The 27,827-nt window shown below is 50.0% G+C and overlaps 2 protein-coding genes across 3 annotated transcripts in view; one reads left to right on the top strand and one right to left on the bottom strand.

Moving 5' to 3' along the window:
• Positions 1–27,827, top strand: part of CAPNS1 (calpain small subunit 1) — a 186,504-nt gene that overhangs the window by 87,767 nt on the left and 70,910 nt on the right. The window lies entirely within an intron of this gene.
• The window catches only part of DLL3 (delta like canonical Notch ligand 3), a 32,657-nt gene continuing 5,012 nt past the window's right edge, over positions 183–27,827 (bottom strand). Inside the window, exons 4-10 of the mRNA XM_087970414.1 lie at positions 26,167–26,224; positions 24,358–24,615; positions 17,378–17,739; positions 8,990–9,206; positions 5,720–6,368; positions 3,984–4,120; positions 183–382 (exon numbers count right to left, since the gene is read on the bottom strand). Coding sequence (XP_087826540.1) covers positions 183–382; positions 3,984–4,120; positions 5,720–6,368; positions 8,990–9,206; positions 17,378–17,739; positions 24,358–24,615; positions 26,167–26,224 — 1,881 coding nt within the window. The remainder of the gene's footprint in view (positions 383–3,983; positions 4,121–5,719; positions 6,369–8,989; positions 9,207–17,377; positions 17,740–24,357; positions 24,616–26,166; positions 26,225–27,827) is intronic.

Genomic DNA, 27,827 nt, shown 5'->3' on the forward strand with positions numbered 1-27,827 from the left:
GGGCGAGCAAGAAAAAGGTAAGGACCCTTTAAAAATAAAAAACAACCCAACCCCAACATGTTGAAACAAAATTAGAACAAAGGACAAGCAACTTTACAAAGTGCACCCATTTTTTTTTTTTTTATGTAAACCTCCAGTGACTCCATTGGTTGCGGTTGTTGAAATTTTATAGAAAAGCCCTTTTAATGCAAGGGATAAAAAAATGGAAGCCCTTGGTAGGAATCCTTCACAATCCTTTTGGGGTTCAAATTCCCATCCTCCACACCCAGGGAACTCTTTAAGGCAGGGGTGAGGAGGTCCCAGATGGGCAGAATCGGAGTTTGTTCTTCTTTGATTTCTTCCACAATGAAAGTTTTTGATTCGGACCCTGAGATCACGCAAACTTAGGGACGCAGGCATGCTAAGAGTTAAGGACCAGGGTGCCTCTGAGCATATCCAGAGTTCAGGAACTTTTGACCATTACCAGAACCAATCACAAACTCTTCCCAAAATATGTTTTACCCATTGCTATTGCAACAACGGGGTGGGGGGGATACATAATACACCCCCTTGTAAATTGTCTATCGCTACTCTAGTGTGGATCGGTCTTCTCTCGAAAAAATTACATATATATATATTAATGGATGAGAGAGACCTTCTCAAGCCAGATGGCAAGATATAAATTTGGTTGAGCCGAAATCTTCTGCAGCTCTAGAACGGGTGGGTGCAGGCTGCCTTTCAGCGGGGAAAGCAGAGGTCATCTAGCGGGGCAAGAAATGATGGTTGGGGTCTTTCCAAAGGCCCTAGATCAGGGGTCCCCCAACCTTGGTCACTTTAAGGCTTGTGGACTTCAACTCCCAGAATTCAACTTTAAGACTTGCGGACTTCAACTCCCAGAATTCAACTTTAAGACTTGCGGACTTCAACTCCCAGAATTCCTCAGCCAGCAAAGCTGGCTGAGGAATTCTGGGAGCTGAAGTCCGCAAGTCTTAAAGTTGCCAAGGTTGAGACCCCTAAATTCTCTGCTGCTTCCTCGTGCTGCCCTCATGTGGCAAAGGGTGGCATAACCAGGGCAAAGCCAGTTTTCAGAAGGCCATAGTTCAAGGCTGGTGGACTTCCACTCCCAGAATTCCTGAGCTAACATGACTAGAGGAGGAATTCTGGGAGCTGAAGTCCACAAGTCCTAAAGCTGTCAAGTTTGAAGGCCCCTGCCATAGTGCGTGCTGCCCATCGGGAAGAATATTTATTTACTTACTATTTATTTATTAGACTTGTATGCCACCCATCTCGCCTAGTGAATACCAGCAGTCCTCGACTTACAACCACAATTCAGCCTCTGAATTTCTGCTGCAAAGTGAGACATGGGTTTCGCCCTGTTTTGCAACCTTTCTCGCCACGATTGCTAAGTGAATCACCAGATGGCTTCGCCTGGTTCTTAAGTGAATCACTGCCGTTGTTCAGTTAGTCACATGGTTATTAAGTGAATCTTCCCCCTTCACTTTGCTTGTCAGAAGGTCACTCCAACCGTCATTAAATGAGAACCGGTCGCCAAACTCCTGCATTTTGATCCCACGGCCGGGGGGGGGGGGGGGTGGATGCTGCAGTGAATAATGGCCATAAGTCACTCCCCCCCCACTGTGCCCTTCTAATGTCAAACGGTCACTAAACGAATTGTTGCAAGTCCATTGTAAACTGCCTTCATTTCTGACGCTGTGTAGTCCTGAGCTGGCGCTGCAGATTTCTTGGCTACCAAAAACCAAACTTTTTTCTCCTTTAAATATCGGATGATTTGGATCCAAAGCAGAGTCGAAATCTAATGCTGACACTTGCAGCTTCCTGTCCTTGGCTGTGGTTTCCTTTTTTTTCCAGGGAAAATCCCACCAAACTGACACCAAGGGGGGAAAAAATGGAATTTTCACCCAAAATGACTTTAGTTCCAGCCCTTATGTAGGGAAAGGACCTGCCTTTCCTCCCCATTTGGATCATCCTAGTGCAGTTTTCTTTCCCATCTTCCTTTTTTTTCCTCCAAATCAGATTCTCTTCTTTTGCACCCCCCCCCAAAAAAGACAAATTTCTTTGAAACCTGGCTTTCTATTTGCATTTCTTTTCCTCCCCAATCTCTTGGTCATTTCTGTTCCCGTCAGATCCAACAGTTCTGTCTCTTATTCTCCATGCCAATAATAATAATAATAATAATAATAATAATAATAATAATAATAATAATAATAATAAAAATAGCAGCAAGAATAAATATTAAATATCTTCCTTTAAAAAAGGAGTCTTTCTTATAATACTATAGAGATTTCCAAAATAATCCTTAGCACGTCGGCGGAGGCCTTTGCAATGTGCGCGATCTGTGTAAACATTCCTTTAGCTGAAAAAAAAAATTAAAATAAAACCGTGGGCGGAGGGAGGGAGGCCGGGTTCGGAGGCTTGACTCTTCCTTTAGACCTAGAAGAGAGCAGGAAAGAAATTAGGATATCAGACCTTGGCCAGACGTGGAGCTTTTGGCTAAGATGCTCCCGGATTAGACTCAGAACAGAGCCGGAAGGGACCCTGGAGGCCACCTAGTCCAACCCCCTGCTCAGGGAGGAGACCCTAGATCGCTCCAGACAAGTAGCTATCCAGCCTCTTCTTGAAAACGTCTGGAGATGAAGCACCCGCCACTTCTGGAGGGAAGCTATGCCACCCATTTAATGCTCTAGGATTAATAGAATAACAGAACCGGAAGGGATCTCGGAGATCTTCTAGTCTGACCCCTGCTCTAGCAGGAGACCCTGTCCAATCTCTTCTTCAAAAACCTCCAGTGATGCAGCACTCACAAGTCCTGGAGGTAACTTCAGTGCCTCTGGTTAATTGTTCTCGCTGTCAAGGGGGATACAGAATTACAGAGTTGGGAGGGACCTTGGAGGTCTTCTAGCCCACCCCCGGATTTGAGCAGGAGGCCTTGTACCAGGGGTGGGTTTCCAAATCATTCCCTACTGGTCCTATGCGCGTGTGCATGGAGAGAGATCAAATACCGACCTCTGTCAACGCCGGTAAGCTGAGCTCTGCCTCGCAAGTCAGCTGAGCTAAAACGCAACCGAATGGAGGAGAGGGAATGGGGGAGCCAATCTTAGAGGAGGTATTCGCCGCTTTGCCAGTTCTCCAAACCAGGGGTCGCCAACCTCAGGGACCTCAGGGACCAACATTGAAAATCCCGCAGACCAGAGACCCTGGGAAAATCCCCCCCAAAAAGTCTGCAGGAAAATCCCCCACCCCGTTTTCCCATTTTCCTACTTTCCTATTGTTTTTTATTTGGGATCGTAGGATGCCGTTTCCAGCTCCGTTCTCAGGGGAGAGAGAGAGAGACTTTTGGCTTCATGCAAGGAAAGCAGCAGAAGCCGCAGAAGTCTTTCTTTCTCTCCCCAAATCCGCCAGAAATGAGTCTTTGCAGCCTCTTGGAGCAGGAGGCCTTGCAGGGTCCCAAAGACTCATTTCTGGCGGAGTTTGGGGAGAGAAAGAAAGACTTTTGCTGCTTTCCTTGTGCAGCCAGAAGCAGAAGAAGAAAGAAGCGGAAAGAAACAGCCCGGTGGCCAGACCAGGGCGGTGAGTGGGGTGAGTTCCCCCTCCCCCTTTCCCCCTCTCCTCACTACCTCGTGGTGCTCACAATGCAAGCAACGCAAGCCTTGTGTTCCCGCGGGCCATGTGGGTGGCGCAGCCTTGGGTTCCCACGCAGCCTGGATTAATTGCTTTTGGGGGGGGGGACATTTCTCTGCGGCCCATCAAAATGTTCTCACCGACCACCAGTGCTCCCTGGCCCACTGGTTGGCGACCACTGCTCCAAACTACTCAAAATGTCCACAACTGGTACACCAGAACCGGTCCGAACTGACTGAACACCACCTTTGCCTTGTCCCATTTTGGACCAGTGACAGTCCAGTCTCTTCTTCTTCTTCTTTAAAAAAATCCTCTTGAGCCCCTGCAAGGCCTGTTCCTTTCCTGCCTCCTTTGAAAGGACGGACCCTCAGAGCCCCAGGGGTGCCTTACCTCCGTGGCGTAGACGCAGGGCTCCACCTGGCCGGGGATGATGTAGATCGGGTGGTAAGTGTCGTCCTTCGGACACTCCGGAGCAACGGGCCAGCTGGGCTCCGACGGTTTACTACAGGAGAGAGAAACGGGGCACACGGGTGGTGAGGATAGGGTGCTCTTCCACCCCCACCCACCCCAAATTGGGTTCACAAAGGCAAAATCTGCACTGGGGGCAAATCTGCAAGAGATGTCGAGAAGGAAGCCATGGGATGGAAATGCCGCTCCATTATTTTTATGTGCCATTTCTCTGCGTGACGGTCAAGAAATCAGGAAGCTTCCTTTCCTGCGAATAAGACCTGATCCAGGATGGGGTGGTTGTTTTTCCCAAGCTTTGAACCCGGAGCCAGGTGCTCCCTAGAGGCCCCCAAGGCCAAGCCCTTGGTGGTGTCCAGCCAGGCGGTTGGATTGAGATGTCCAGTAAGGCAGCGGTCTCTCACCTTGGCCACTTTAAGCCTGGAGGACTTCAACTCCCAGGGAGACCCCTGCCATAAAGGAATCTCCTCCACTGGTGGGCTAGTTAGTTAGATAAGGGTCAATGGCAACCAAGAGAGGTTGGAGTTAGTTCGCTTGCGGCTACGTAGGGATGCTAGGGTGGTGCCTCTCCAGCTCCAGATTCTGCCATTCCAAGAGGTTGACTGCTGGGGTTGGTGTTAAGATTCTGAAATGTGGGGGGGGGAGGAGGGGGAGGAGGGGGGGAGGAGGAGGGGGAGGAGGGGGAGGAGGAGGAGGAAGAGAACTGTGGGGTTCTTGATGCTCTCTGAGATTGGACGTTTCCTTGCAGACGTTTCACGACCCAACTAGGGAACATCTTCAGGGCTAGAAGGGAGAGGGGTTTGCGGGGGGTGGGGGGGAGAGGAGGAGGAGGATGCTCACCCAAGTTACCAGCAAGTATTATGCTGGGAAGACGAACCGGTAGATCTGGAGGGCACCAGGCGGGAGAAGGCCCTGCGAATCCCTGCAATTGCTTGGCAGGCAACGAAGGAGCCAGTTCACCGATTCCCCCTCCTCACCGCATCCCTTGAATGCCATCGAGTTATAAGCCATCATGGCTTGTAAGGGAGGCCTAGTCAGGCTCAGCATGCAAACACGAGCAGGCTCTGAGCATAAAGGGGCCATCGGATGGGTTTTTCTTTTCTTCAGATTAGTTTCGCGTGATTTGAACACAGCACCTGGGTCATTTTCTGATCACATTCTCCATTCCCTCCCCCAGGAGTTGGCCAACCTGGGCTGAGCCCCATCCTGATCCCCCAAGTTCCTGGCTCATCGTGGCCAAACCATCAGAGCCTCAATGGCGCAGTGGTTAGAGTGCAGTACTGCAGGCTCCTTCTGCTGACTGCCGGCTGACTGCAATTTGCCAGATCGAATCCCACCAGGCTCAAGGTTGACTCAGCCTTCCGAGGTGGGTAAAAATGAGGACCCAGGCTGTTGGGGGCAGGAGGCTGACTCTGTAAACCAACCTTCCTTCCTTCCTTCCTCCCTCCCTCCCTCCCTCCCTCCCCCTTCCTTCCTTCCTTCCTTCCTTCCTTCCTGTTAGAATGGGTAAAATGAGGATCCAGATTGTTGGGGACCAATGGCCGACTCTGTAAACCGCTTAGAGAGGGCTGCAAAGCCCTGTGAAGCGGTATATAAGTCTAAGGGCTATTGCTAATTGCTATCAGGTGCCACTTACTTGTCCGGCTTCTTGCAGATGGACTCGTAACTCTGGTCCAGCAGTTTCCTCTTGCAGCTGAACCGATCCCCGTGAAACGGGGCCTCCTTGTTGGAGACTTTGAAGCAGCTGCGTGAGAGGAGGCGGTTCTCCCGGTCTCTGAAGTTGTTGACGGCTGCCAGGTCGTTGCAGACGCGGCTTTTCCGAGGGTGAGACCCGTTCCTCAGGTGCTGAAGCACCGCCAGGATGGCGCAGGCTGCCAGCAGCAAGGTCAGCAGCCCCAGAGCGAAGGAGACGGCCAGGGCGGTGGGGACGGGTCCCTCGGCCATCCACGGGCTGCTGACGGGCGTGGGCAGCTGGACGCGGAACTCGCAGCTGGAGCCCATGAAGCCGGCCGGACACTCGCAGACATGGCCGGAGAAGTGGGTGTAGCAGGTGCCGCTGTTCTGGCAAGGGTTGGAGCTGCAGGCGTCCATGCGCACGCTGCAGTCCTTCCCGCCGTAGCCCAGGGTGCAGGAGCAGGAGTAGGAGTTGGGCCCGTCGATGCAGGTGCCTCCGTTAGCGCAAGGGTTGCAGGCGCAGTCGTCGATGTTCACTTCGCAGCGGGAGCTGGCAAACCCCGGGAGGCACTTGCAGAGCACACTCCGGCCAAGGTCCAGGCAGCGAGCACCTGAGGTGGAAAGGAGGGAGACGGTTGCTGAGGTCCACCAAGACATTCCTCGCTGTGGCTGATGCGTGGCCATCTCCGCCCTGGTCATTGCGTGGGGGGAGGCAGAGTGCGTCCCCACTCAGGACGCAAGGAGACCCTGCCAAGAGCTCTCCCTCAAGGGAGAAGGGGTCCACCTCTTCTCCAAAGCACCTGGGGGCAGGGCAACAAGCAACAGGTGGAAACGCATCAAGGAGAAAGTCAACTCGCAAAACACTCCTAGGCCTGTTTTCGAGTTGCCATAAACAAAGGGGGGGGGAGGGGGGAATCTGAAGAAGCAATATGGCAGTTTAAAACCAGAAGTGCATTCCACGCTTAACTTACAAAGGTTGTAGCCGAGGCTACCGGATCTTCTGCCCGGGAAAATCCTTCATTGGAGAATCTGATTTATGACACACCCAGGGGGGAGGGGAAAAACAGGGTCACAGGGGACTGTAAATTACATGTGGCAGAATTGGCTTCATACGGCTCAAGGGTGACATGTTGCTCCTATTAAACCTTTTGGATTCTCTTGAAGCTTGGCTCGAGGCTCGTGATGTAATTAGGGCAATCACCGGAACCCTGACAGAGAGAAGCAACCTAGGAGAAACTTCCTGACAGTGAGGAGAATTAACCAGTGGAACAACTTGCTTCCTGAAGTTGTGGTTGCTCCATCAGTGGAGGTTTTTAAGAGAGTTGGACAGCCATTTGTCTGGAATGGTATAGAGTAAAGGTGTCCAGCCGTGGGAACTTTAAGTCTTGTGGACTTCAACTCTCAGATTTCTGGGAGTTGAAGTCCACAAGTCTTAAAGTTCCAAGGTTGGACATGGATGGTATAGGGGTTGGAGTAGAAGACCTCCGAGGTCCCTTCCAACTCCGTGTTTCTGAGATCTACGTGGAGTCCTGAGCTCAGGGAGACCATTGCTGGTTCTGGCCTTGGAAGAAGCTGCAGTTAATGCGTTGGACAGGGAATCTGGTCCAACAGTTTTAATGGAACCAAATGTAGGTTAGTCCGCTCTATTGTCTTCCCCGTAGCTACCTATGGTTGCAAAAGTTGGGCCTTAAAAAAAGCAAGACAGGAAGAAAATGGAGGTGTGTTGCTGGAGAAGGTGCCTGTATCTTCCAAGGAGAGCAAAGGAGACTAACAAGCACATAACACACCAGGCATCTCACTGGAAGGGAAAGTCACGAAGCTGCGTCTCACTTACTTTGGCCATGTCAAGAGGGGGAATTCACCGGAGAAAGCAATTATGTTGGGAAGAGTTAGCAGTCAACGGAAACCAGGCTGCCAAAGAACACGGTGGCTGGACACCCTCAAAACTGACACTGGCCAGAGAATGAGACAACTCAAATATTGGAAGATGTGGAAAGACTTTGATGCATGGAATTGTCAGGACTCGGACTCGATGGAACGGATAACATCATCGTCATGGTATGAGAAGCAGAGAAGGTGGGAGGATCCTGTACTTTTGCTGCTGGTACAGGACAGTGGGACATCATGGTGGAGAACATCGGTGGCTTCTGGAAGGAACTATTGCTGGAGATGCCCTTGAGGTGGACATCCATAATTTGAGGCAATGAGAAGAAAATAATGGGCTTTCTACAGAGGTCTTCCCCTTAGAAGATTGGGCACATTTGGAAGCCCTCTCTAACACAGGAACCATTCTTCCTTGTTCCTAGGGAGATCCATCACCATGACACCCCAAGACCAACCTAGGACCTTCTTCTTCACAGAAGACCAACCTAGGTCCTTCTCCTTCACAGAAGACCAACCTAGGACCTTCTTCTTCACAGAAGACCAACCTAGGTCCTTCTCCTTCACAGAAGACCAACCTAGGACCTTCTTCTTCACAGAAGATCAACCTAGGTCCTTCCCTTCACAGAAGATCAACCTAGGACCTTCTTCTTCAGAGAAGACCAACCTAGGTCCTTCTCCTTCACAGAAGATCAATCTAGGACCTTCTTCTTCAGAGAAGACCAACCTAGGTCCTTCTCCTTCACAGAAGACCAACCTAGGACCTTCTCCTTCACAGAAGACCAACCTAGGTCCTTCTCCTTCACAGAAGATCAATCTAGGTCCTTCTCCTTCACAGAAGACCAACTAGGTCCTTCTCCTTCACAGAAGATCAATCTAGGACCTTCTTCTTCACAGAAGATCAACCTAGGTCCTTCTCCTTCACAGAAGATCAATCTAGGACCTTCTTCTTCACAGAAGACCAACCTAGGTCCTTCTTCTTCACAGAAGACCAACCTAGGACCTTCTTCTTCACAGAAGACCAACCTAGGTCCTTCTCCTTCACAGAAGACCAACCTAGGTCCTTCTCCTTCACAGAAGATCAATCTAGGACCTTCTTCTTCACAGAAGATCAACCTAGGTCCTTCTCCTTCACAGAAGATCAATCTAGGACCTTCTTCTTCACAGAAGACCAACCTAGGACCTTCTTCTTCACAGAAGACCAACTAGGTCCTTCTCCTTCACAGAAGACCAACCTAGGTCCTTCTCCTTCACAGAAGATCAACCTAGGACCTTCTTCTTCACAGAAGACCAACCTAGGTCCTTTCTCCTTCACAGAAGATCAACCTAGGACCTTCTCCTTCACACTTACCATTCAAACAGGGGTTGTTGCTACACCGGTCTATCTTCTTCTCACAGTTGGAGCCGTGGTAGTTCAGGGGGCAGCGACAGGTGTAGCCCCCCGAGTGTTTCTCCGTGCAGGTGCCACCGTTGAAGCACGGCCCGTCAGCACATGTCATGGCGCTGACTTCACAGTTCTTGCTGTAGAAGCCTTGCGGGCAGGTGCACTTGTAGTCATTCTCCAGGTCCTGCAGGCAAGGAGGAGACCACCAACCCGTTAGGGGCTTCTTGCCCAGAGCTGGAAGGGTGGGAGGGGACACGAGGAGAGGAGAGGAGAGCCTGCCTCCTGGAGAAATCAAATGAAGTCCCTCTTTATGACGGTCCTAGATGATGCTGGAGAATAGCTAGGGCAGGGGTCTCCAACCTCAGCAACTTGAAGCCTGCAGGACTTCCAACTCCCAGAATTCCCCAGCCAGCCGTGTCTGTTTCTTGTTCTCCTCCCCCCCAAAGAGGAGAGATTGCAGAGGAAGGGATTGCAAGAGAGTAAACTCTGCTGGTGCTGGAGAATTCTAGGAGTTGAAGGCCACATGTCTTAAAGTGGCCAAGCTTGAGCAAGGGGTTGGACTATAAGACCTCTAAGGTCCCTTCCAATCCCAGGGTTGTATGTTCTTACTCCCAGTCCTCTTAGCTTGATTGTCCCTGAGGCAGCAAAAGCTGAAAAGGATCACACACGGAGAGCCAAAATGTGCACCAAGGCAATCTTTGGATCCAACCCACTGGCTCCATCTCGAGACCGTACTCCATCACTTGGACAGACATATAACTATAGCACTGAGAGTGTTACCTACTTGGGTCATGCAACGTCTGCAAGAAAGCAGCCAAGTTCAGAGGGCACCAAGGACCCTGCAGTCCTCCCCCTCCCTCCCCTCTCTCTTCCTCCTCCTCTTCCTCTCCTGTGTAAATTCTATTCCCTTCTAGAACTGATGACGTTACCTAGTTGGGTCATGAAATGTCTGCAAGACCAACCTCGGAGAGCATCAAGGACCCCCACAGTCCTCCTCCTCTTCCTCCCCCAAATCTCACTCCCTTCCAGCTCTGATGAAGTTACCCAGTTGGGTCATGAAAGGTCTGCAAGAAAGCAGCCAAGTTCAGAGGGCACCAAGGACCCTGCAGTCCTCCTCCTCCCTCCCCTCTCTCTCTTCCTCCTCCTCTTCCTCTCCTGTGTAAATTCTATTCCCTTCTAGAACTGATGACGTTACCTAGTTGGGTCATGAAATGTCTGCAAGACCAACCTCGGAGAGCACCGAGGACCCTCACAGTCCTCCTCCTCTTCCTCCCCCAAATCTCACTCCCTTCCAGCTCTGATGAAGTTACCCAGTTGGGTCATGAAAGGTCTGCAGGAAAACCGCTCGGCTCAGAGAGCAGCAACTCCGCTCGGCTCAGAGCTGCAACTATTCTGTGGGTAACCTCTACGCCGCTCCCCCAAATTTAGACCCTGGGGAGGGAGAAGAAAAATGTTCTCCCTTCCGAGGGCGACACCAGAGGAGACGACCAGCCTCATCACACACACACACACGCCCACAGAAAGGGGCACGAATGAGCCCATTTTGCAAATCTCGCTCACTCACCCCACCCAAACCAAGAAAAGCGAACGTCCCACAGGCTTGTCGGGGTGTGTGTGTGTGTGTGAAGTCCACAGCAGTCAGGCAGGCAAGTTGGGGTGCCTCTCTTCCCAGTCCAGGACCCTAAACGTAACCCCCAGATAGAACCTGGCAGGTAAAGGCCGTTCTCTCGGCTTGTGTTTCCGTTTGAGATGCATCACCTCCCTTCTCTTGCCCGTTGATCTCTTGGGTGGAGGAGCTCATTGTGGGCTGGGGGAGAGCGGGATGAAAGCCCCCACCATGGGAGAAGCTGCGCCCCACTTTTTAAAAAATCTCCCCCCCCCCCCAGTCTTCCTTCCAAGCAGAATTTTCAGCCCCCGGCAGAAGGAACTTGATAGGAAGTTGGGATAAAGGACCTGAATCCCACCAGATCAGCTTCCCAAGGCTGAACCAGAACTTAGAAAGTGGCTGAGGAGAGCCAGGAAGTGGGGCACGGCCATGGATGTCCCAGAAAGCAGGGACACCCCTTTTCCCATGTCCCCCCCCCCGGACAAAGAGGGTGGGTGGGTGTTTGTAACCTCACAGCAATGCCTCAAAGGGGCCATGGCTGCCACTGACAGTGAGAACAACTCTGGCTTCCCTGTTTCCAAGAATAGATTGGACAGCCACCTGTCTGAAATGGGGAGAGGGAAATGGAGGGGGGGGGTGTCCTGACTTGGCCACTTGAAGACGTGTGGACTTCAACTCCCAGAATTCCCCAGCCAGCAGCCTTGGACTAGAGCAGAGGCCTCCAACCGTGGCCACCTGAAGACTTGTGGGCCGGGTTGGGGAATTCTGGGAGTTGAAACCCACAGGTCTTCAAGTGGCCAAGGTTGGAGGCCTCTGCTCTAGTCCCAAAAGGCGCTTTTTTCCCCCCCAAGAGGCCACTGGACTTCCTGCCTTTTCTTGGAAGACGTTTCGCTTCTCATCCCAGAAGCTTCTTCAGCTCTGTGTGGAGGAGGGTGGGGGGAAGGGAAGGATTTAGACTCCTTGCAGAGCCGAAGAAGCTTCTGGGATGAGGAGCGAAACGCCTTCCGAGAAAAGGCAGGAAGTCCAGTGGCCTCTTGGGACCACCGTGACCCGGATGGCAAAGAATCTCCATAGACACCCCTGGGTTAGGTCTCCTGCTCCAGCAGGGGGTTGGACTAGAACAGGGGTCTCCAACCCTGGCCACTTGAAGACTTGTGGACTTCAACTCCCAGAATTCCTCAGCCAACCCTGGCCACTTGAAGACTTGTGGACTTCAACTCCCAGAATTCCTCAGCCAACCCTGGCCACTTGAAGACTTGTGGACTTCAACTCCCAGATTCCTCAGCCAACCTTGCCCACTTGGACTTTCAACTCCCAGAATTCCTCAGCCAGCTTTGCTGGCTGAGGAATTCTGGGAGTTGAAGTCCACAAGTCTTCAAGTGGCCAAGGTTGGAGACCCCTGGACTAGACCACCTCCAAAATTCCTTCCAACTCGAGGGACCTCGCCAATGCTCAAGGCAGAATCTCTCCCTGGCACCCCTCATAGTGCCCACCATGCCCTCCTCCTCCTCCTCTGTGCCAGCCTCAGAAAGGGGCCTCTCTTGCCCACCACATCCGGCTCTTCACCTGGGGCCCAGCTGCCTCCCCCCCACTTGGGCAACACACCAGAGGCAGGGCAGGCCGAGCACCTTTGCAGACGTGTGCCGAGAGCCCTCGACTTAAGAGTCCGCTTAGCGACCGACGTCGCAACGGCCCTGAAAAAAAGAGACTTATGTATGACCGTTGTTCACACTTATGACCGTGGCAGCATCCCCACTGTCACGGGATCCACATTGGGATGGACTCATATTTACGACGGCTGCTGTGTCCCCGAGGGTGGGGGTGGGGGCTCACGTGATCCCCTTGGGCGACCTTCTGACAAGCCCGATTCACTTAATGACCGTGTGGCTAACCTGACAAGAGCAGGCTAACCACCGTGGCACGAAAGGTCATAAAATGGGGGCCAAACTCACTTCACTTCACAACTGTCTCGCTTAGCAGCAGAAGGGTTGGGGGCTCAATAAATCGAGAACTGTCTATTATATATACATATACATATATATATAATTAATTAATTTGTATAGATTGGGGGAATTTCCTCCCCCCACACATCTGGCCCACTGCACTGCTGGGGAGGGTCCTGTTTCCAGGTATGCTGGCCTCCCCCCACCTCCACCATAATTACTTAAAAGTTGGGACGCTGGTAGTATATAACCTCCTGTTCGGGCAGGGGGCTGGACTAGATGGCCTCTGAGGTCCTTTCCAACTCTTTTGATTCTGTTCTTTCCTGTTAAACTTGCAGGGAGTCTCCAAACTTGGCAGCTTTGTGGACTTCAACTCCCAGAATTCTCCAGCCAGAGCATAGCTGGGTTGGACTAGAAGACCTCGGAGGCCCCCTCTAACCCCGTGGTCCTTATGTTCTCTGTCCAAGGCTTCAGCAGGAGCCCCTAAAGTCAGATCAGGGGAGGGGGGGGAGGGGTGAGCTCCAGCACCCAGCATTTCCTATTCATCAGGTCCCTATAAAACGTAGATTTACTGTCTGAATTTTTTGGGTGGCACCCCCACCGCTGCCATACAGGTAGTCCTCACCTTATAACGCTTCATTTAGTGACTGTCCCGAGTTAAAACAGCCCTGGGGGAAAAAGTGACTTGTGGCCGTTTTTCACACTTACGGCCGTTGCAGCATCCCCTCCCCCCCCAATGGTCATGTGATCAGATTTCAGATGCTTGACGGCAACGGCTTCGTATTTATGACGGTTGCAGCGTCCCGAGGTGCCGGCATCCCCTCTTTTGAAGTCAATGGGGGGGGGGGGAAGCCCCGGTACACTTAACAACCGAGGGACTCGCTGAACAACGGCAGCGATTCGCTTCACAAGCGTGGCCAGAAAGGTTGCAAAATGGGGGCAAACCGTCTCGCTTAACAACCGTCTCGCTTAGCTGCAAAATTGGGGGCTCTACTGTGGCCGTAAGTCAAGGATTACCTGTAGGCAGCAAGCTGGCTCCGTTTTGGATGCTACGACTTCCTGAATTTTCTTTTCTCCCCTTTTCCTTCCTTGCTGAAAATGACTGGATTCCTTTTTGAAGAGAGGGGAGTCAAAGGCCAACCGAGGAGGCCCACTGGGGCCCCCAGGCAGCCCCTTCAGGGAGACAGACACCCACCCCCATTCACAGCCAGGTGCCCCCAATGCTGGCTGGAAGGGTAGCTGAGCCTCCTGTTCCCAGGGCACCAGCCACCCCCCCCGAAAGGCTGGTCTCTCTCTCTCTCTGCTCTTGACCACTTCCCCAGAAGGGCCCAGGCTCCCTTCAATCGCTTGGTTTAGTGTCAGGGCATCTTTATATGCCTCTCTCTCTCTCTCTTCTATCATCTATCAATCAATCTATCTCTATCTTTATCTCTATTTCCATCTCTCTCACATCTATCATCTATCCATCTATCATCCATCTATATCAACTATCATCTCTCTCTCTCATCTATCATCTCTCATCTATCTCTTATCTATCTCTATCTCTAACATCTATCTATCATCTATCAATCTATCTCTATCTTTATCTATCTCTATATTTCTATCTCTCACATCTATCATCTATCTCTATTTCTCTCTCACACACATCTATCATCTATCTATCCATCATCCATCTATATCAACTATCATCTCTCTCATCTCTCACTTATCTATCTCTATCTCTAACATCTATCATCTATCAATCTATCTCTATCTATCTTTATCTATCTCTATATTTCTATCTCTCACATCTATCATCTATCTATCATCTATCTATCTATCCATCATCCATCTATATCAACTATCATCTCTCTCTCATCTATCATCTCTCCTATCTCTATCTATCTATTTCTATCTCTCACATCTATCACATCTATCTATCCATCTATCATCCATCTATATCAACTATCATCCCTCTTTCATCTCTCATCTGTCTCCTATCTATCTCTATCTCTATCATCTATCTATCATCTATCTACCTGTATCTCTCTATCTGTATCTCTTTCTCTCTCATCTATCTCTCATCTATCTGTATGTGTGTGTCTCTCTCTCTCTCTCTCTCATTAGGCCAGGAGGAGATATTCGGAATGGACCTGAAGATTTATGGGGGTGCAAAGCCCCCTCAAGAAACTCGGGATTCTCCACTTTACACCAAACGCAGCTGCCCTCACTTTTCTCCTCTGCTCAAGTGTTGTGTTTTCCTACAAACGGCCGGCTGGCTTTGTATATTCTCTCTCTCTCCAGGTGTTGCATGCGCCCGCAGGCCCACGGACCACAACCCTCGGCCAGGCACGGCCCTTCAAGACCCCTGCAAATTAAAAAAATCTCATTGTCTTTGGGGGGGCGGTGAAGTGGAAAGAGGAGTGCTCCTGAGCCATCTTCAGCCCCATGGAATGCCAGGTCGCTAGACTTTTTGTTAAAACCAGGTTTGTCACAATATGCCAGTTATTTTCTGAACCTCGACGACTTTAAGCTAGGTGGGCTTCAACTCCCAGAATTCCCCAGCCAGGATGCCCTGCATTTCACAGCCCTGAACAAGTCAGCGGCCCACTGAAAAATGTATCCTCTTCCTATCCTAACTTAGCTTTGATTTGCCTTCACCCCAGAAGCCCCTCGCACGGTGGGCTTCCAATTGTGCCCCCTCCCCTCTATGCCTGCCTTCGGCCTCCGAGCCGCTCTCTTCCATAAGGTGCAAAGGCTTCTGGTAGGAAAGTCCTTGATAAGCTACGTAAATGGGGTGAACTGGGAAGTCCAAGGGGGCCTCAAATAAACCCACAGGTATAGACCGGGGGGGAAGAAGAGGAGGTGCAAAAAGGACCTGGAATAGGTGGGCGAGAGCCAGCAACGTGGCCCAGCAGTGGAAGCAGCTAATGCGATCGTCCACTAACTGCATCGCGCATGACAAGCCCAGTTTCTACGTTACGGCATCGTTTGGCTTCGTGGGCCGGCCTTGGCGCCCCAGGGGAAGCGCCCAACCTTCTACCAGCCTAGGAAAGCGGTGCCAATTAAGAGGAAGGCCGCGAGGATGAGGAGGGGCTGGAATTCAGCCTGGCAGGGCAGGGGGAGAAACTGCAGGGATGCTCGGCCTGGTGACTTTGGGCCAGTCTCTCGGCCAAGCCCACCTCACAGGGTTGTTGTTGTTGTTGTTGAGGGGAACACAGGAGGAGGGAGGAGGAGGTATGCTTGCCGCCTGGAGTTGTTTACAAAAAATGAAGGTGGGGTTCAAAGTGAAAATAAAGAAATAGCCGTCCTCGATTAGCTGCAGGCTACCAGGCTGAGTCACTGGAGCAAAAAGGGAAGGGAGGAAGGAAGGGAGCCTGAATGCAGGTGGGAACCCTCCACTTCATGGCTGTAACCAGAACAGGAACCCCCCCACCCCGAACCTCCCTCCTTTAATCCAAGTTTGTATATTTTGGCCACTACGCAACTTCTCTGGGGACCTTTTGTTTTTTTCCAGCCCCAGTGCATCACTTAGTGGTCTCCCATCCCTTCATTCTCCCCCCCTTCCCCTCCCCACCTGAAGAGCAGGCAGAGGATCCCACCCAAGAGGTCAGCCAACAGAGGAGAGTCGGGGCCATTCGGGCAAGGGAAGAACGCAGGGCAGAGTTGTCCTAGCGAGGGGCACCCGGTCTGTGTGTGTGTGTGGGGGGGGGTCAGTGAAGGCAAATCCTTCCCCTCATCCGCCTGCCAGGGTGTGAAGCTCGGCTGCCCGCCTGCCGTGGGACGGCCAGGGCAGAGAAAGAAGCAGCCAAGGACCTACCTGGCCTTTGCATCGGGCAGGAGAACCCCCCAAAATAAAGGAAATATATGCGGCTTCTCCAGAAGGCGACGCTTCCCAGCCTTCCCTGCCTCTCTTTGCCTTGCTGCCCCCAAATGTGTGCCTCCCCCTCCTCCTCCTCCTGGCCCCTTTGGGGTCTCGGGGCGTGATTGAGATGCGGCAGGAAATGCTTCTGTGCTTCTGACCCCCAACTTGTAGCTCTGTTTTCAAGAAAGGGAGGAATTTGGGGAGGCGCCAGGCCTTCTTCCTTCGGGACCCCATGGGGCTGCCCTCTCCCATCCTGGGGGCAGGTTTGGGGGAGCAGAGACCAGCGTGGGATCTTAAACACCCCCCTCTTTTTTCCCCTGGCACCCCCTCTTCAAAATGCTGAGAGGCCGGGGGTTCAGCACCCCCACGGCTGCCTCTAAACCAAGAAATGGTTCTCGATTTGAAGTGGGGTGGACTTCAACTCCCAGAATCCCCCAGCCAGCAAGTCTGAATTCTGTAAATCGATTGATTAATTAAATGTACTCATCACCCACCGTGGAAGTCCACTGCTGGGGAATTCTGGGAGTTGAAGTCCACCCCTCTTCAAGCCACGGAGGCTGAGAAAGATCACTCGGCCAATGTCCAGGCGGTCACCACGTGGGCATCCGAGACCCCCTCTCCTCCAGGTTAGCGGTCTCCCACCTCGGCCACTTTAAGCCTGGCAGACTTCAACTCCCGGAATTCCCCAGCCAGCAAAACTTTAAGCCTGGTGGGGAATTCTGGGAGTTGAAGTCCTCCAGGCTTAAAGTGGCCAAGGTGGGAGACCCCTGCTCCAGAGGCCCCCCTCATGGGCAAGGCGAGCCAGGGGCCAGTTGCCCACCACAGCCTAACCCCAACCCAGACCTCCACCCCGCTGCTTGGAAGGCTGATGACTTGTCTGGGGGGCCGCTGGGGGTGGGTGGGAAGGAGGGTCAGAGGACAGGAGCTCGGTGTGTGTTTGGGGGGGTCAGGGCAATACTGACGCTGCAGCTGCCTCCATTCCTGCAGGGGCTGCTGTCGCATTCGTTGACTTCCACCTCGCAGTTGGTGCCCAGAAAGCCTGCCGGACAGGTGCAGGTGTAACTCCCTTGGCCCGTGTTGGTGCAGGTGGCCCCGTTCTGGCACGGGTGGTGGTTGGTGCAGTAGTTGAGGTCCTGGTTGCAGAAGAGGCCCCCCCAACCCTCCTGGCAGTTGCACTGCCAGGGCTGCAGGCAGGTGCCGTGCAGGCAGCCAGGGTAGCGCACACAAGAGTCGCAGGAGGGGCCCTGCCAGCCGATCCGGCACTTGCATTCGCCGGGCTTCTCACAGTAGCCGTGGCTGCGGCTGCACTCGGCCAGACAGACGGCTGCAGGGGAGGAAGGAAGGAGGCCAGCGGGGCAGCGGGGGGAGAGAGAGAGACGTGGGGGGAGAGAGAGAGAGAGAGACGGAGAGAGTTGGCATCACTGCTGGGGAGATAGCAGTTGTGCCAACCTCCAACCGTGCCAGCTTGCCACCTCCCAAAGCAAAGGACCTTGGGGGCTGGGTTGGGCTGGACCACGTGCCCCCTTGTCCCCCCCGTTCCTTGGGAGCAAAAGTGGAGGTCCTGGGGGATAAAGGGGGGCACAGCCCCACATGCAATCCACCCCCATTCCCAGGAACCAAGGAGGCCACAAAGAACTGGCCTGGCCCTCCCTAATTCCCCCTTTCCCTAATGACCCTCCCAGAACCTTAACTAGCCCCTCCCTATGCCAAGGCTGGGGGGGCTTTGTCCCTCAATGAAGCCCCTGGGGGTGGGGGTGGAGGAGGGGGCATTCTTGCAGCCTTGAGATCTATTCCCCTGGAGAGGGACTAGCCGAAACAGCGCTGAGCAGGTCTTTCTGTCCACAGGTTGACCCTTCCGGTTTCCCTTTCCCAGAGATGAAGACTTTGGGGGGGCCCTTTGCCCTTCCCCCTCCTCTCAGCTTCCCAGCATCTCCTCTGGATGTTTCAGGGAGGGGGAGCAGAGCTCCTGCAGAGCCAAGAAGCAGCAGGTGGGAAAGTATCGAGGTGAGATTCAGCTTAGAACTAAGGAGAAATTTCCGATAGTGAAAGTCAATTAACCAGTGGAACAACTTGCCTCTAGATCAGGGTGGGCAAACTTTTTGGCTCGGGGGCGCATTCACTTTTAAAATTTGACAGACGGGCCGGGTCAGCACAAGATTTTTGGGAATCGCCCCCTCCCCCTTCTTCTCCTCCTTCCCTCCCTCGGAGGCCCCCTGAGTCAGGAGTTGCTACCGGCACGGCTCACGCGGCTCCAGTCCCCGTTGCCTCGGAAGGGAAGGCAAAAGGAAGAGCCACGGCGGTGCTTTGCAACGGCAGCAGCGGCAGCGGAGGCTCAGGCTCAGCGGCTCCTGGTTTTGCCTTTCCCTTCCCAAGGCACGTGGGACTGGCAGCGGAGCTGCGCCAGTGGTAGCAACTCCTGACAACTGGACACCTGAGCAGAGCCGGGCAGAACTGCCTGTTGCTGCTGCGGGCGCTGCTGCGGGCGTCTGGCTGCCCAAGTAAAGAACCGCACCAGCTCAGGGCAACTGTGAGGAGCAAGAGGGAGAGGCAGAGAAGGAGGCAGAGAAGGAGGAGAGCACCTGGCCAGTTGGGGAGGCTTCTTGTGCTGCGAAAGGCGGCTAATGATCTCCGGCTCACTCTGCTTCTCCAACATCCGCGCTGCCCTGTTCTGTGCGCCGGCTGCTCGGACTTGCTGGGCCTGACACAGAACAGGGTGGCGCCGGATGTTGGAGAAGCAGAGCGGAGCCGGAGATCATTAGCCGCCTCTTTCAGCACAAGAAGAACAGGGTGGTGCCAGACCATTGGAGAAGCGGAGCAAAGCCGGAGATTAGTAGCTGCCTCTTCGGCGCAGAAAGCTTCCCCCAACCAGCCGGCTGGTCTCCTCCTTCCCTGCCTGTTTGTTCTGTATGGCCGAGGAGGAGGAGACCAGCTGAGCTCACGCTGCCAGGCGGGGCCACGCAGCACAGGGCAACACGCCACCGCCCAGCCCTGGCGAGGAAAGCAGTGGGCATTCCCGGGCGGTGGCCTTGGCCCGCTACCAGGGCGGCTGCCCAGCTCCGTGTTGTGTGCATTTTTGCCGGCGCGGGTCTCTTTGGCCGGCCCCAATTTTTTTTCAGAGAGGAATATTTTTTTTCAGAGGCGGGCGTATTAAAATGACCAACGGGCTGGATGTGTCCGCAGGCCGTGGTTGCCCACCCCTGCTCTAGATGTTGCGGGGGGCCTCCATCACTGGAGGCTTTCAAAAGAGATTGGACATCCATTTTGTCTGATCTGGTATAGGGTCTCCTGCTTGATCAGGGGCTGGACTAGATGGCCTCCAAGATCTCTTCCAATTCTATTATTCTCTAGTCCAGGGTCTCCAAGCTTGGCAAGTTGTAAGACTTGTGGACTTCAACTCCCAGACTTCCTCAGCCAGGGTCTTAACGCTTGCCAAGTCTGGAGACCCCTGCTCTATTCTACGCCGTTGCAAAGAGCGTTATGTCTCTCCCAGTTGCAATTTATCTAATGCAGCTTTGCTACGGCTTGGACCGACAAAGCAACGCTCCAGGCACGGCTGAGTAGCAGATGGATGTTCTGGAGGTAGGGGCGGGGTGGCGGCAAAAGAAGTGACCCCTTCCTGCTGCTAAGAGGGAAGGGAGGGACGGTTTGGGCTATCCTGGTTAGCTTTCAAGCTCCCTCCAACAATGGCCAGCTCAGGATATCCCGTTCCGCAAAAAGAGCTGCTCGGTGACACCATTGGGCAATCTCATGATCCATGGATCAGGGTCTTGGCCACTTTAAGACTTGTGGACTTCAACTCCCAGAATTCAACTTTGAGATGGGTGGACTTCAACTCCCAGCAAAGCTGGCTGAGGAATTCTGGGAGTTGAAGTCCACAAGTCTTAAAGTGGCCAAGGTTGGAGACCCCTGATCCATTGGATGCCCCATGGACGTTGCGACATCCCTTCGGAAAAAGAGCAATATTTGGGAACTGTAATCCTGGGCTGTGGTTTGCTAGTGTTTCTTGCCAAACACAAGGAGAAAGGAAGGGTCCTGTTTTGGGGGGGACTCTTTTTTTCATGGGGTCTTTTCTGGACTAAAAGTTGGGGTGTCTTCAGACAAAACGTCCAAAAATCAGATGGTGTGCACCCCAAAGCTCTTAAAATAGGAGTGTCCAACCTTGGGAACATTAATACCTTGGACTTCAACTCCCCAGAATTCCCCAGCCAGCCCTGTAAAAAGAGACTTACAACCAGTCCTCGAATTTATGACCGTTGTAACATTGCCACAGTCACATGATTGCAACTGGGGTGCTTGGCAATTGGCATATATTTACGATGATTGAGGTCACCTGATCACCTTTCGTGACCTTCCCGGCTAACTTCTGACCAGCAAAGTCAACCTGGGAAGCTAGACTCACTTAATGACCACATGCTTCACTTAACAACTGCAGAGATTCGTGGCAAAAAAGGCGTAAAATCAGGCTCACTTAACAATCGTCTTGCTTAGCCACAGAAATTCTGGTCCCAAGTTGTGGTTGTAAGTTGAGGACTATCTGTAGTCAGGAAACAGGCAGATTCCGAGGGGGGGAGCAATGGGGAGGGTCATTCAAAGACCTGATTTATCTCCCCCCCCGATATACAGCAATATCCCTACCATTTTTGGAGGTGGGGGGATGAGAAGGAATAAAATGGACTTCATCATTTCCTTTGCTCAGATGGTTGTTGTTGTTTTTTTAACTTTAATTCAACCCCAAATTTGGGAATGGCCACCTGAGGAACCAAACCTGACCGCCATTTTAGGTGGAATTTGTTTACACCTGAGGTTCCTTCTGCATCACCTGCAGGCACTTTTAACGGATTAAAAAAAAAAAAAACACCAAGGAAAGGAACTTTCGGCTTCTGGCCTTTTCAAAAGTTAAAAAAGAACCTGGCATTTATTTTGTCTAGTGTCCCCCCCCCCCCTGCAAAGTATCTGTCCTCACGGCCAGGATCTCACCTGCAGCCTTCCACAGCTCAAGTAAACCAACAGCCACGCGGAATTGCTCTGCCCTCTTGTTGTGGTACAAAGGACCCTCCCCTACTGTCCATCTCTAGGGGTCAATTTGGTCTGGGGCCTATGTCTAAGGGCTCAGCTGGCACTAGGGGTTAAGTAGTCATTTGTGTCTGGGGGCTATGTCTAAGGGCAAATTGGTGCTCTGGAGGCTATGTCTAAGGGCTCAATTGAGTCTAGGGGCTATGTTTAGGGGATGAATTAGGCTGGAGACTATGTCAAAGATGTCAATTGGGGCAGGGGGATTTGTTTAAGGCAGGGGTCCTCAAACTTGACAGCTTTAAGACTTGTGGACTTCAAGTCCCAGAATTCCTCCTCCAGTCATGTTAGCTCACAAATTCTTGGAGTTGAAGTCCACAAGTCTTAAAGCTGCCAAGTTTGAGGACCCTTGGTTTAAGGCCTCAAATGGGGCTGGGGTACTTGGCCTTCCGGTTTGAGCTTCTTCGGCGACAGACCAAAACCTCGTCTCTGCGAGGCTTCGATCCGTGCTGACCGCTGGAGCGCCCCGAGCCGGCTGGTTTCGGGGCTAAGCCACCCCGTAGAGGTGGTGAAGAAGGGGGAGACTGCCTGCAGGGTTGAGGAGAGCCGCATCTCTCCTCCCCAGCTGGCCATTACTCCCTTTCCGGAAGGCGGTTGTAGCGGTAGTCAGAAATGGCCACCACAAAGAAGAACTCGACCGGAAAAGAATGTGCAGGAGGAAGATAAGAAGAGAAAGTGTTGGTGACCGGGTCAAACAGCAAAAACAACAAATAAGGTACCCTGGAATTTAAACTTAACAACATTTTTCCCAAAAAAGGTTTTGAAGCTGCGAAGGAGAGAGAGAAGGGAAAAGATTAGGTTTTTTTCCTTCCCTTCTTTATACTGACAGCTAGGAGACTTAAGCAAGAAACTGAAAAAAAAAAAATCCACTTCGACATTAATAGGCATCTAAGCTGAAAATAAAAGTCATGGGGATAATAAAGATTTCTGGACATTTAAACGTTTTTAAAAGCTGGAAAGGAGAAAAAAAAGAATAGAAGGGCAGGATCTGGAAAAATGAAGGAGACTGCCTGGAATTAAGGAATGGAACTGTAATTAAAAGGAACTTACAGTGAAATTTTAACAAGATTCCTCAAAGATACATTTTAATGGAAACTTGGTAACAAAATAATAGAACCCCAGGAAGAGAAAGTGGAAAAAAGAAGCAAGTAGAAACAGCCTTGGATTATTTGGATTACTTGGTGATTTTGGGTTTTTGCATCTAGATGACTAAAATTAACTGGGTGGTTGTTTAAAAGTTTTTAAAATGGTATCATTCTTAGAAGAACTGAAAACGGAACTTAAAAATGGAAAGAAGACGCACAAGAAGAGAGAAGTTCTTTTGGCTTCGTGTTTCAATTCTTAGAAATGGAGATCTGGAACTATGAGAAGCAACAAGAAACGCTTGCAGAACAAGAAGATTGGGACAAAGAAGAAGCCATCTTTAATGATCAAATAATTTTAAGTGGGGGGAAAAAAGAAAAGGGGGAAAGAGAGTGAAAGGTTTAAGACTAGAAAAAACAACCAAAAAGAAGAAGAACAATTTGAAAGAAAGTATAATAAGAAAGCAACAGAAGAGGGGATTACAGATGGAGAGTTAGAAAGAGACGAGGGGAAAGGGGAGGGAGAAGAAGAGGGGGAAGAAGGCAAGGAAAAGAAGTTGAAAAAGACAGAAACAAGAAATGGAGAAACAGGGCAAAGATATAAGGATTGTAACCATAAGTTTGTTTAGAGATAATGGGTGAAAATTTAATTGTAAAAGGGATTCTGCAAAGGTACATAAGATAGCTTCGTTATATTACAAATAGAAATAACTTTAGAAAATATGACGATGGATAAAATATTTATTGTAATGCAGTGGGATGTTTGTTAATAAATAAATGAATTAAAATGATTGAGAGAATTAAAAGGGAACATTTTTAATTATTAGTAATGATTTATAAAAATATAAGTGAGAAATATGGGAAAAAAAGAATTAACTATGGAAAGTTTATAAGTGTTCCCATGGAAGTATGATATTTAATTGAAAAGAAATGTTAAAGATGTTAAGATTTTAATGCATATTAATGATAGAATTGAATTGGAATGGAATGTGTTTTATTTACATATATATATATAATTTTTTCTTTTTAAGAATATAGTGTCTATTTTAAGAATGTACCAAGCAGAATTCGATTGGAAGTTATGTATTATATTGAATGCTATAATCTTAAAGCTATACATTGAAGCTTAAATAAGAGCTTGAATGGATAAAATTAAAGGATATAAAGGTGTCATACTCTAATTGGTAACTACAGGGAAAAAATTGCTTAATAAGAAAAGATAATGTGAAATTGTAACAGGACAGACAAAAGTATAAATATAATGATTTGAATCGAGATAATTAAAACAAAGTTGAGAAAATTAAAAGAGGGGAAAAACTATGTAGAAAATATAAAATGATAGTAAGATATGGAATAGAATATAAAAATGAGCATGAAATTGAGTTTTGTGTCTGTATGAAGAAGTGATAACCTGGGACCATGTTATTTTCAAAAAAGATGTTTTATTTGTATTTTGTTTTTGTGAAAACCCAAATAAAATTTTCAAAAAAAAATGGGGCTGGGGTACTTGTCTAAGGGCTCACCTAGGCCTTGAGGGCTATATGTCTAAGGCAGAGGTCTCTGAACTTGGCAAACTTTAAGACCTGTGGACTTCAACTCCCAGAATTCCTCAGCCAGCCATGCAGTGTTGGCTGAGGAATTCTGGGAGTTGAAGTCCACAAGTCTTAAAGTTTGCCAACTTCGGAGACAAGGGCTCTATTGGGTCTGGGGGCAGACCAGGGAGCTGGAGCCCCTGGGGGTGGGGGTGGGGGCTGTCCCTTCTTCACAGGCGCCCCTTCCCGGCTACTCACGTTCTGAGCAATAGTCGCCCTGCCACCCGGCTAGGCAGATCCGGCGGCCCAGTTCGTCACAGGCGTAGTGGCCGAAGGTGTCGTCCCGCGGCCGGCAGTAATCGGAGCAGCTCTCCCCGTAATAGTGCTCATCACAGGTGACGTGGTAGGAGTAGCGCAGCTCGCTTTGATCGCCCAGCTGCACATCTTGAGACCACTCCTCACCCACGGCCAGGCGCCGGCGGGTCGCCAACCGGCTGATCAGCCTCTGGGCATCCTCTGAACGAAGAAAGAAGGGAGGGTGAGCAGACCCTTAGAAAGGAAAGAAAGGCAGAGAGACCCCACCAGAAAGTAGCTAACAGCCTCTAAACTTCTCAGCCTTTGAAACTTTAAGATGCGTGGACTTCAACTCCCAGAATTCCCCAGCCAGCTTTGCTGGCTGGGGAATTCTGGGAGTTGAAGTCCACGCATCTTAAATTTGCAAAGGCTATTAAAACTGGATTGTTATAATTTTGGCTAGTGGATTCTGGGAGTTGAAGTTCACTGACTAGTGGATTCTGGGAGTTGAAATCCACATCTCTTGTGGATTTGCAAAGGCTATTAAAGCTGGAGAATTGTTATAATTTTGGCTAGTGGATTTTGGGAGTTGAAGTCCACGCATCTTAAAGTTGCAAAGGCTATTAAAGCTAGAGAATTGCTATGATTTTCTTTTTTAAAAATTAATTTTTTATTAAACAAATTTTACAATTAAAAACAAATTTCCATTCATTGCAGTGCATTTGTAGTAGCGTTCAGTCACTTTGACATATTCTAAAGTATGTAGAATATTACTAAATATTATTACAATTATTTTACGTTCAATTTATATCATGTTTTCATAAATTTACATAATTATTTACATGGTTATACATAGTTATACTTATTCATACCATATCATTTCTGGGAGTTGAAGTCCACCCATCTTAAAGTTGCAAAGGCTATTAAAGCTGGAGAATTGCTATAATTTTGGCTAGTGGATTCTGGGAGTTGAAGTTCACTGTAACCTTTCATTCGTCTGTGTCTACCTTGCAACCAATTATTGCTATGAATTGCTATGATTTTGGCTAGGGGATTCTGGGAATTGATGTCCACGCATTCTTAAAATTTCATGGATATAAGGAAAGCCAAACTGGGGTGGCGACTCCCTTCCCTCGGTAGCATTTGAAAAAATACCAATTAAATAGGCAAGCTGACATACACTGAAGCAGGGAGTGATTCAATTTATATGCCACCCATCTCATCTGGCAGGGAGTCTAGACTGCACTTCTTAAAATTATATTCTGCAGATGTCCCTGATGAGAAGATAAGGGATCAAAGCATCACTTTTTCTACAATGGGCTGGTTTTGAAACTGTAAGCCCTTCACAGGCTGTAATGGCTGGGTGCCCCACCCAGCCTGTTGAATTATGGCCTACAATAATACAAGGAATCAACCGGCCAACCAATAAATTTTGCGGTTAATGTATTTGATTTAAAATGAAAGAAGAGCCCATTCCCTCGTAGCACTGATGATGTTACCTAGTTTGGTAATGAGATGTCTGCAAGAAAACCACCAAGCTCAGAGAGCACCAAGGACCCCACAATCTATTGCTCTTTTAAAAAATAAAGGAAACCTCCATGTCAAAACTTGCTAGAAACAGAAAAGCTTTTTTTTATATTTGCAGACTCACAATTTAATTCTCCTTCCATCAATTTCTTTTGCAATTTGCCTTGGAAAGCAATCCCTTCAATCGTTTTACAGTTTGATCACACAGACGGGGTGTGAAAGGCCCACAAAGGGGAGGAGACTTACCTGTGGATGGCTCTCCGGCGTCAGCCCTCCAGGATTCGATAATGAGGGAAAAAGTGCCCTGGAACAAAAAAAAGAGGGGGAAAAAGAGAAAAATGTTACAAAATCCTGAAAGGAGGAAAGAGACAAGTAACAACAATTCAGATGTGTTGACAAGGGCTCTACAATCATTGCAGTGGCTCCTGTTAGAGGCTCTTCCGACATGAGCCAAAATGCTGCCTTGTAACAGAATAATAAAGTCAGAAGGGACCTTGGAGGTCTTCTAGTCCAACCCTCTGCAGGAGACCCTAGGCCATTTCAGACAAGTGGCTGTCCAGTCTCTTCTTGAAAACCCCCAGTGATGGGGCACCCACAACTTCTGGTGGCAGGCTGTTCCACTGGTTAATTGTTCTCATTATCAGGAATTTCCTCCTGAATTCCAGGTTGCTTCTCTCCTTGATGAATTTCCGTCCGTTGCTTCTTGTCCTGACTTCGGGGGTCTTTGGAGAAGAGCTTGACCCCCTCTCTTCTTTGGGGCAGCCCCTCAAATATTGGAAGAACCCTACCGTATTTTCCCTAATCCTTCGCTTCGGTTCTCTTCGCTCTTTCAATTGGGCCCAGTCCATTTATTTTTTTGTCTCAAAGGTGTTTTACAAAAGGACTGTTTTTTCTTGCTAGGGTCCTTAAGTGAATCACTGCAGCTATTAAGTTGGGAACACAGTCGTTAAGTGAATCCGGCTTCTCTATTGACTTTTCCTCATTGCAAAAGGTCGTGACCCCGGGACACTGCAACAGTCATAAACATGACTCCGTTGTGAATCATCTGGATTTTGGTCATGTGACCACAGGGATGCCATAATGGCCGTAAGTGTGGAAAACGGTCATAATTCACTTTTTTTTGATGCCGTCGTAACTTTGAATGAATATGAGGTGTTTTAAGGCTACCTGTATTATTATAAGCCAACTTTGTGGAGGTGGGAAAACTCTAGATTGAGGGCATAAAATGCTGAATTGTCTACTATGGAGTGCAAAACATCAGCAACAAACCAGACAAAGGCAATGTTAGTTCCAAAGACTAAGCCATCATTGGCTGAAACATGGTTTGCTCAGAGCAAATGTCTGGGTTTATGAAACATGACAACCATTGAGGCTTGTGGAGTTCAACTCCCAGAATTCCACAACTCTTCAAGCTGAACTAACCAGACAAAGTTACCTTCTACACTAAGGGGTCTTCAAACTTGTCCACTTTAAGGCATGTGGACTTCAACTCCCAGAATTCCTGAGCTAACATGACTGGAGGAGGAATTCTGGGAGTTGAAGTCCACAAGTCTTAAAGCTGTCAAGATTGAAGAAGAGCCCTGCGCTACACAAAACTGAGTGGAGATCGGTGCTTTCCGGCTTGCCCCACTAGGGGGCAGCACCTCCCCATCTCTGAGTTATTCCCAAGATGGACGAACCACTGAAATACATCCCCCGTCAAGAGTTAATAAAGTTGATAAAGTTTTTCTTTTCTTATTAAGACGTTAAGATTTGCCCCTCAAGACATGGCAAATCACTCTGGTTAGGAACTCAAGGATTTGTGCAAATTCGCCGTTAGACAAGTGAAAATTGTCCCATTGTAAAGACGCCGCTCTACCCAAAGGAACCGGCAGTTTCCAAGTGTGTGGAGAAACACACACACACAC

This window comes from Notechis scutatus, chromosome 8 (assembly GCF_049901735.1).
Source record: "Notechis scutatus isolate UNSWTSFEM ecotype Mainland chromosome 8, rNotScu1.2, whole genome shotgun sequence".
NCBI classification, from domain to species: Eukaryota; Metazoa; Chordata; class Lepidosauria; order Squamata; family Elapidae; genus Notechis; species Notechis scutatus.